This window comes from Gavialis gangeticus, unplaced genomic scaffold (assembly GCF_001723915.1).
Source record: "Gavialis gangeticus isolate Ggan-Ray unplaced genomic scaffold, GavGan_comp1, whole genome shotgun sequence".
NCBI classification, from domain to species: Eukaryota; Metazoa; Chordata; order Crocodylia; family Gavialidae; genus Gavialis; species Gavialis gangeticus.
The window spans coordinates 102,098,284-102,107,396 of record NW_017729031.1 but is presented as its reverse complement, the minus strand read 5'-3'; the positions used below and the strand labels follow the sequence as shown (position 1 = coordinate 102,107,396).

The 9,113-nt window shown below is 42.8% G+C and overlaps 1 protein-coding gene and 1 long non-coding RNA gene across 3 annotated transcripts in view; one reads left to right on the top strand and one right to left on the bottom strand.

The window, feature by feature from the left end:
• Nucleotides 1-6,220, top strand: part of EEF1B2 (eukaryotic translation elongation factor 1 beta 2) — a 6,457-nt gene extending 237 nt beyond the window's left edge. The window contains exons 2-6 of one of the 2 annotated variants that reach the window (XM_019523480.1): nt 33-155; nt 2,462-2,588; nt 4,049-4,115; nt 5,222-5,347; nt 6,028-6,220. In XM_019523480.1, the coding sequence (XP_019379025.1) occupies nt 33-155; nt 2,462-2,588; nt 4,049-4,115; nt 5,222-5,347; nt 6,028-6,182 (598 nt within the window). In that variant the 3' untranslated portion in view covers nt 6,183-6,220. The remainder of the gene's footprint in view (nt 1-32; nt 156-2,461; nt 2,589-4,048; nt 4,116-5,221; nt 5,348-6,027) is intronic. The other variant, XM_019523482.1, reaches the window with a different exon arrangement.
• LOC109302018 lies at nt 5,372-6,017 on the bottom strand. Its single transcript, XR_002098688.1, has 2 exons — nt 5,874-6,017; nt 5,372-5,727 (listed from the first exon to the last, which is right to left on the bottom strand). It is a non-coding gene; the product is annotated as an uncharacterized LOC109302018 (long non-coding RNA).
• Nucleotides 6,221-9,113: the final 2,893 nt, after the last annotated feature.

Below are 9,113 nucleotides of genomic sequence, written 5' to 3'. Positions count from 1 at the left end.
GTGGGGCCGCCCTGATCGCGCGCGTTCCGTAGGTTCGGGCCGTCCCAGGCCGACGTCGCCGTGTTCGAGGCCGTGTCTGCGCCGCCGCCCGCCGACCTGTGCCACGCGCTGCGCTGGTACAACCACATCCAGTCCTACGAGAAGCAAAAGGCCAGGTAGGATCTGCTTCCCTGGGTACCAGCCCCCCCCCCCCCAAAAAAAGCATGGGTTGTCTTGTTCTGTGGATTTTTTTGCCTTAAATGTTGAGCTTGTGTGTTGTCTTTGAAAGGTGCCAGCTTCGCTGCTGCTGTGGAGCAGGTAGGGTGCGGGCACTGGGGCAGCCTAGCCAAGATGGCTGGCTTCTGCTCTGGGCAGCGTCGCCAAGTCTTAAATAGGAAATTATCTTATTGGAATCTCAGTGTTGCTGTGTTTGCTGAAAAACTATTGTATGCTGAAAAAATAAGCAAATCAGTACTCAAATACATCTTATTAGTTATAACTTGTCAGTGAGTGAAAGAGAACTGGGTCATCAAAGTTGAAACACTTCTTTATTTTGAGGTAAGCAGTCATAAGGTACTGACAGCAAGCTCAAAAGTCCCCAAGAGTGACTTGGGCTTTGCATATGCTGCATCAGTTAGTAGCCTCAAAAATTATTGCACATTTTGAACACTCTTGCTAGTATTATTGATCTCACATTGTACAAGGGTTGGCATTACCATACAGATACAATGATTATACACCTGGCAACGCTGGCCCTGGGATTCTGCACTTCCAGGCCTCCCCTCATTGCACATGTGGTGTTCAGGGACTCAGCTGAAACCCTAGCACTGCAAGACAGGCTTTGTGGCCACTCATGCCTTGAGCACCATGACCTATATACACTGCGAATAACAGTTTAAAGGTCATACCAAGCTGGGCTGGATTTAAACCAGCAGGTTAATGCAATGCAACTGAGTCCTTTTGTGTTTCCATTTGAAAATCATGCACGTACAATAGCTGCTCACTCATGGCTTTTGTAGCTTGGTCTCAAAGCCACCTGAGCCAGGAGCACAATAATTACAATGGATCTTAGGAAAACCTCATATTGGACTGTTCCCCCTGAAGGGTTAAATCAGACAAGTGACCAGTAAAGGACACTGTTTTTGAGGGAAATGAAAGCAAATGTGTTCTCTTCTTTTTTTAGTGAATTTAGTGGTCATGAAAAGTGCCGTATTGACAGCCATGGAGACTGAAGTCCTCCCTAGAAAAGGTACAGCATAGGCAGTGTTAGTATGTGCCATTTCCACATTGCCTCACCAAGACCTGTTGTAGAGTTGGATGGCTTGGTCTCTTATCCATTCTGTCCTAGGCTTTTCTTGATGCTACAGTCAATAATACTATTTAATAGTTTGTCAGTATGTGGGTTGGGGTGAAATTGTAAAATCCAGTTCACCAGATCTGTAAAGAACTTAATTACTGTAACTTCTTCTAGCCACTCAAAAGGAGAGTGCTTTGTCATTGGCTTTTCTAATGCCTAACAGTCTGATTTAAAAAAATAAACAAAAAAGCCCTAAAGCAAACCCCACAATACTATAAATGAAAGCATAAGACAAAACTATGCTCTTATGGTGTTAGTGGCTACATCTAGAATGACTAAAGCAGGAATTAAATCAGTTCAAAAGGTACTAGAATTGAGCAGGCAATGTAAAGTTGCATTATAGGTTTTCTAGCAGTAGATGGAGCTATTTAAGCTGTGTTTGGGTTTCAGGAATGTTTAGCTCCTGCTAGGTTCTCCTTGGTTCCTCACGCATTTTAGTTTATCCTCATTTACATTATAGGCTTATGGTTGTGTTGGGTAGTATTGGAAAACTAGTTTTTTCCCTCAAATACTTCATAGTTAGAACCTGTCAGTAAAACCCAAGGATTTGACATTGTGATAAAACTTTGATATATTACCATTCCCACTGAGGCTTAATTTTCAATAATGAAATATTTTCATGGAAATGCTTCAATGGGGACTAGCAGTGCTTAGTATGCTTCAATTAATATAAAACATTTTAGTTGTTAAATTTGATTTGGTGGTGGTTACATTTTTTTCTGTAATATATCCCATCACTTCTGCACTTGGAACAGCACAGTAAAATTTTCAGAACTCCTCTTTGTACAAGGTTATGATCTGAAACTTTTGGTTGCTGCTCTAATGTGGGGTACTCTAGGAAATCCAATTACCAGGAGCAAGAGTTGCTGTATTTATAAGAGGTTTAGCTTTCTATGCATGTTAAATTCACCATATTTTTCTAACCAGCATGCTTTGCTGTGGGTACACTTGTGGATTGGAATCTGGTGCTTCACTTCTGAAATAGTGACATAATTAAGGTTTGAGTTTCATTGTTAACACAAGAAAAATTTACTGGAGGTTTACAACAGTATCAAAACATCAGTAAAACTAAAATACAAGTTTTTAAAATCAGTAATCTTTAACAGACTGTGCCGTCTTATTTAGTTTGCCAGGAGTAAAGAAGGCTTTGGGGAAATACGGTCCTGCTGATGTTGAGGATACCACAGCTGGTGCAACTGCAGACACCAAAGATGATGATGACATTGATCTCTTTGGATCTGATGACGAGGAGGTACTGGCATTTATTTTATTTGCTATGAGTTGTTGTTTTTGTTTGTTTGTTTTGTTTTCCCCAGCTAACATAGATTCATAGATTAAGGGTCGGAAGGGACCTAGTAGATCTTCTAGCCCGACCCCCCGCCAGGGCGGGAGAACAACAAAAAACCCCAAAAAGAGAAACGGGACTCAAACGAGTCCAGCCAGGTAGGCATCCAGCCTCTTCTTAAAGACCCCCAGGGTAGGGGCCAGCACCACTTCCCTTGGAAGTTGGTTCCAGCTCCTAGCCGCCCTAACTGTGAAGTAGTTTTTGCGGATGTCCAATCTATACCTCCTCTCCATCAACTTGTGCCCATTACTCCTTGTTATGCCAGCGGGCGCTAGGGGAAACAGCGTCTCCCCCAAACCCTTCTGGTCCCCCCTAGTGAGTCTATAGACGGTCACCAGGTCCCCCCTCAGCCTTCTCTTGTGGAGGCTGAATAGGTTCAGGTCCCGCAGTCTCTCACTGTAGGGTCTGCCCTGTTGTCCCCGGATCATGCGGGTGGCCCTCCTCTGGACCCTCTCCATATTGTCCACATCCCTCTTGAAATGGGGCGCACAGAACTGGACACAATACTCCAGCTGTGGCCTGACCAGTGTCGCGTAGAGGGGGAGGATCACCTCCTTGGCTCTACTCGAGATGCACCTGTGGATGCACGACAAGGTCCGGTTAGCCCTGCCAACCATGACCTCGCATTGTCGGCCCATGTTCATCTTGGAGTCAATAATGACTCCAAGATCCCTTTCTGCCTCCGTGCTCTCGAGTAAGGAGTTCCCCATTGTGTAAGTGTGCTGCTGGTTCCTACTGCCCAAGTGCAGCACCCTGCACTTGTCCGTGTTAAAACGCATCCTGTTCCTGTTAGCCCACCCCTGTAACCTATCCAGATCCCTCTGCAATCTCTCCCTCCCTGCTAGCGTGCTCACCTCCCCCCAGATTTTGGTGTCATCAGCGAATTTAAACAGGTTACTTTCCACCCCATCATCCAGATCGCTGATGAAGAAATTGAACAGCGCAGGCCCCAGGACCGAGCCCTGGGGGACTCCGCTACCCATGCATACTACATGCATGTTTAAATCTAGCAAAGCACCTACTCCTTTACAGAATTTGCATGGTTCAAGTGAAGTCCGTGTAAACTATCTGAAGGAGACTCTGGTTTTCAAGTTTGTGTGGTTTGGTTTTTGGGGTTTTTTTAATGTGGCTTCCGCTTGGGCATAAGCTAAACTAATGTGCAGTCTAAATAGGATAAAGTTCTAGTGAGTGTGCAGGGGTGCCTGTTTTTAACTGACTGGTCACGTGATGAATAAAACCAAATCACCATCTTTCGGCTGATCTTGCTGATGATTTGTTTTTATCTGATTAAGCCAGTCTACTTTGACAGTATTGTGAAGAATGCCTTTTTATCCATGCTTTGTTCTAAATCTAGCTTGCTTTTGCAGGAAAGCGAAGAAGCAAAGAGACTGAGGGAAGAGCGTCTTGCTCAGTATGAATCTAAGAAGTCAAAAAGTATGTTTGCAAGTGACATCTTATATCTTGTTCTTGTACACTTGATTTGATCATCAGTATGCACTGAATTAGGGGAGCTTAAGAAATCATATTTGAACTGTCAGCTATAGTTACGGTTACCATATTTCCAGTTTCAAAAAGAGGACTGGGGTGTGTGGTGGAATGTGATTGTGGGGGGGCTGGTGCCCCTCATTTCCATCCCACAGCCTCTTGCAACCCACCCCTACTGGTGTCCACTGACACAGATATATGCTGTCTCTGTCTCACCTGCCTGCAGATGTGGGGCCTGTGGCCAGTGCATTGTGCTCTGCACTCAAGTCACTTTCCCCTGCTGCCCTCAGCCCTAAGCAGCCAAGCTGGAAGTGCCAGGAAAGCATAGGCAAAGCAAAAACCTGGACATTTACTTGCATATCAAAAACCTGCCTGGATGGAGGACCAAAAAAGAATTGTATGGTAACCCTAGCTATAGTAGATCAGACTTGGTCTGCTCAAGGAAATTTTAAAAGGCTCAATTGCCCACTTTTTTGCTGTCCATTTTGAGGTTAAAGCAGAGATGGCAGGTGGGTTGTTCCTACCCTAAAAATAGACATACAGAGTTTGAGCCTAAAACACTTGTCTATTTAAGCCACTTCTGAACTTTCCATAGAAACCTGCTTAATGTTTTAACTTTGCCTAGTAGGCAATCTACTTCTTAAATTCAGTGTTCCACAGTTACTGGTCTGGAACTGTTCAGAACAATAGCAGTTGCAGTATTCCATCTGTGGAAAATAAACTGTTACATTGTATTGTGTACCTTCCTCAGTTTATCTGAAAAGGATCTCTGAATGTAACATACAAAATGAAAACTTACATCTTTTGCCATCAAGCCAAACTTACAAAAGATATCTTTATGTAGTGCAGGAATTTGTACATTTTTAATATTTCCTTTCACAATTTTTTATATATTTCTATTTATGGAAAAGATGTTTGCAAATGGGCAGTTTTTGTGAAATGCCCTAGACCTTGGGGAATTTACAGCAATGTATGTTACTAACTCATTCATATTCATTTGTACTTAAATGTTGCTTTTCTTCCCCTTCCCACCTCCTGTCCTTATCACTTTATAGAACCAGCTGTTGTGGCCAAGTCGTCAATCTTGTTGGATGTGAAACCCTGGGACGATGAGACGGACATGGCCAAACTGGAGGAGTGTGTCCGAAGCATTCAGACAGATGGCTTGGTCTGGGGATCTTGTAAGTAGTACATCATTAAGGTTGTGTGGGCTAGTGGAGGCAATGTAACTTTTTAAATTGCACTGTATAGAGAAATATACTTAAAGGGGCACAGAGCTGGAGTTGTAGCTCAAAGAGAGAGAAGGAATTCCAGGTGTTAATAATAAATTGCAGTAGTATTAAACTGGAGTAGTAGCTCAATTTTCTTGATGCTTAAAAATGGATCTAGACAGCATTTCCAAAATGAAGTTTAATTTAGATGTCAACTTGTGTGCTTGTCTTCTGAGTGCTGTGAGTAGTTTTCTATTCCTTAAGATAATTCACTAACTCCAAAAGGAGGTTTTTACCACTGGCACCCCCCTCCAATTTCCTGGTGTGGTCTGAAGATCTGCTGCTTGTAGCTAATCATATCTCCCTTGTAAAAATTTGTTTTCCGCTCAAAAATACTCAGCTGTAATTAGGATGGCAAACTTAAAATGAGAATGAAACTACACTTGCCTTACACTGGAGCCTGGTGTTTTTAGTAGCTCGAGGGTTGACTTGGAACTATACGTGAAGCAATGTTCTGTTGGTTTCCAAGTACCTTTTGCAAGCAATAGATGCAAAAGTCATCATGTAATGAGTTATTTTATTAATACTCTTTTATATAGAGGGTATTGGGTGAATGGGATGTCTCAGTTGCTATTTTCTGTTTTCAACAGCCAAACTAGTTCCAGTTGGTTACGGTATCAAGAAGCTTCAAATTCAGTGTGTTGTTGAAGATGATAAAGTTGGAACAGATATGTTGGAAGAAAGAATAACGGCTTTTGAAGATTATGTACAATCAATGGACGTAGCTGCTTTCAACAAGATTTAAGCCCTACATCTAGAATAAAAGTATTTGCAGAACTCAAACCATATGGTCTCCACTTACTCTAAACAGCAACGTCTAGTTCATTGATACTTAAAAGTCTTAGAGTAGAAGTAAAACCAGATTTCTTTACTAAACCACAGATCTTGTAGCAGAGTAAGGCACACTAAGTCAGGAAATCTGACTTCTAATGGGCAGAGAGGTAGTTAGAATTGTTAGTCTGAGGTCAGGTAGAAGGCAGGGCAGGGTGACCCTCTAAAGACTAACTTGTTCAAAAAGATATGAGGGGTTTTTGTATGAGCTCGTTCATGGACCTGTGAGTGGTCCCTTCATAGGCTCTGAAAAAGTAGGCTTGCCCACAAAAGGCCATATCTCTGAATAAATATAATCTTTAAGGTGCTGCCCTACCTTCTGCCTATTCTTAAATCTGTGTTGGAAGTGGCTTCTTTCCCAGGTTCCCCCTCTGAAACAATGTTACTTTCCTGAAGGGAAGGCTAGGGGGCAGCATACTTGTAGTGAAAGTATCTTGAAGAACAGATGTTGAATGACCTCATTTAGCTTCAGCTCTAATTTCATAAAGAGGTAAGATCTCAGAATGAATCAGAAATACCAGAATTATGAGAACTGCAAGAGAAGTCTAAAGTGTACTGTGTATGATTTTGCTTTTTACTCAATGTGTACACTCCTTCAGTGTTTGTTGGACTTTTTTAATATCAGTTGCATGGCTTTTAGAAAAGCTTGCTCTACTAGGCTTACAGCACAGTAATAGTCTCCAAAATATAAGGTACTTGAATCATTACCAGAAACTTTAAACTTGAAAGTCATCAATTAAAGCTTTATCTTTAGGCCGTCCATTAAAATATTATTTCCAGACTTCCTGTCCATTTGAGATTAGTCTGCAGCACTGAGCTGCTTTGAGATGGAACCATAGCACAATAGCAATGTAATTTGCTTCCATTGGGCTGGAGGTATTGAATTCTGAAACCTTCCATTACCATATCCATTCTCTTTTGATAGTGCTTATTTTTACTCACTTTGAGAAGTATAATATAAATACTAGGGCTGTGCAAAGCTTTGATCCCTGATTCAGTTAGGTGGTCAAATATCTGAATCAAATTGGGAGACCCTTTAATCTCTCTGACTCAGATTGGAACTTTCCAAATTGAGTTGAACATAGACACAGCTTAAATGTTTTTTTTTCTACGTACCATCAAGGTAGCAGATGGCTTATCAATGCTGCAATGCTGGGGTGGATGGAGTGTCCCACAGGAGCATAGGGTGCTCCCTAGTATGCTCAGCAGCAGACCTGCAAGCAGACCAGAAGCACTTCCACATCTGCTGGGGAGCATGCTGTGGGGGAAGCCCAGTTCCCTCCCTCCCCCTGCCCCCGCTCAGTGTTTGGTGTCTCCTGGGTCTGGGGGGGCAGCAGGGGCCCCCCATGGCAGATTGCCAAGTTGGTGGGTATAGGGGGTGCCCCCCAGTGTGCTTCCCCAGCAGACCTGGAGGTGGACTTTAGGGTTTGCCAATAAGCACATGGGCCCCCTCCCCCACACTCCTGTGGGACATGCTCCATCCACCCCAGCATTGCAGTGTTCATGAGCCATGCTGCACCTTGAGGTATGTAGAAAAAACATGTAAAGTTGTGTCTATGGCCGAATCACTGATTCTCCAAATCAGAATCGAATCTTCAGACTTGGATTCGAACAAATCAAATTGGGGACCGTGATCCAAATCAACGAATTGAACCACTGTTCCCAATTCAGGCCGAATCCAAATTGAATACAGCCTGCTTTGCACACCCCTAATAAATACCTTCAGCAATAATGCCTTCCATATTTTCTTTTCTCAATCTAGTTGCAAATCAAGGCTTATTTTTGAGCTACAGGTGCTGTCTACTGTTGCACCTTGCAAAGCTTCTCTAGAATTGCAAATTTAGCCAAAAAGCATATGACTTGCACATTGCAACATCTCTGAGACCGCTTCCCAGGAGCTGATCACCTAGACTATTACCCTTAGAAGTACTTAAATTTGAGTCTTAATTTTCAGTATGCAGATGCAAGATCAGGAATTTTTTGTAGTGAAAAGATCTGAAAAACACTGAACTGAGAAATGTAGAGGAACAGGTAGTTAATATCCTTCACAGGCTTTGGGACAGAAGTAAACAGTTAAGAAATAGGAAAGAAATGTTTTAAGATCTTAATAGCTAAATGTCTTGGGGAATTTGCAGGATGACTGGATTTCTGATTTTTAAAGTTAGCCATGTTTAAAAGGTGATGCAAGCTACTTCTCAGGGAATATTAGTAGTTTATTATAGTCGACTGTATTGTGCATTCTGGTTCTGCAAGGTGCCAAGTACTGTGCAGTGTGAACGTTTATCTCTAAATCCCCCAAAGTTCAGTAACATCTAACAAATCCAAAATGCATGTAATATAGCTTGCTTACGTACTGGTATAGCATTGTGATATCTTTTTTAAGAGAGAGAATCTGAACTATCCTGATTAAAGAGTAAAGGGTCTCTTGGTATTTTGTGTCTTGATATATTTTGAGAGGGAAGCCACAAAGTTGGAAATTAGCAACCTTTTGGTTCTAGTGAACAGCTGCAGAACCCCTATGAATCCTCCATGACAAGGCAGTGGAAGCCCTGCTCCAACATTTTTTCTCTGTGAACAAGAGGGTGCTATTCCCTCTTTCTTCTCAAAACATCCCAAGTTAGAGATCCTGTTGCTCCCTATTTCTTCTTTGGCCATGTCCACAGACATTTGTTTCCCCACAGACAAGTAGCAGCGGCTTACCTTGTGTTACATGGGCTGGCGTGTGGCAGGTTACCCAGGTATAGTAGGGGAGGCTGGGGCCAGCAACTGGGGACCCCAGCTTTACCTAGAGGCCTTGGGGACCTGCAGCTGGGAGCCTGCCCAGCAGCCAGTGTAGCTTTTTTGA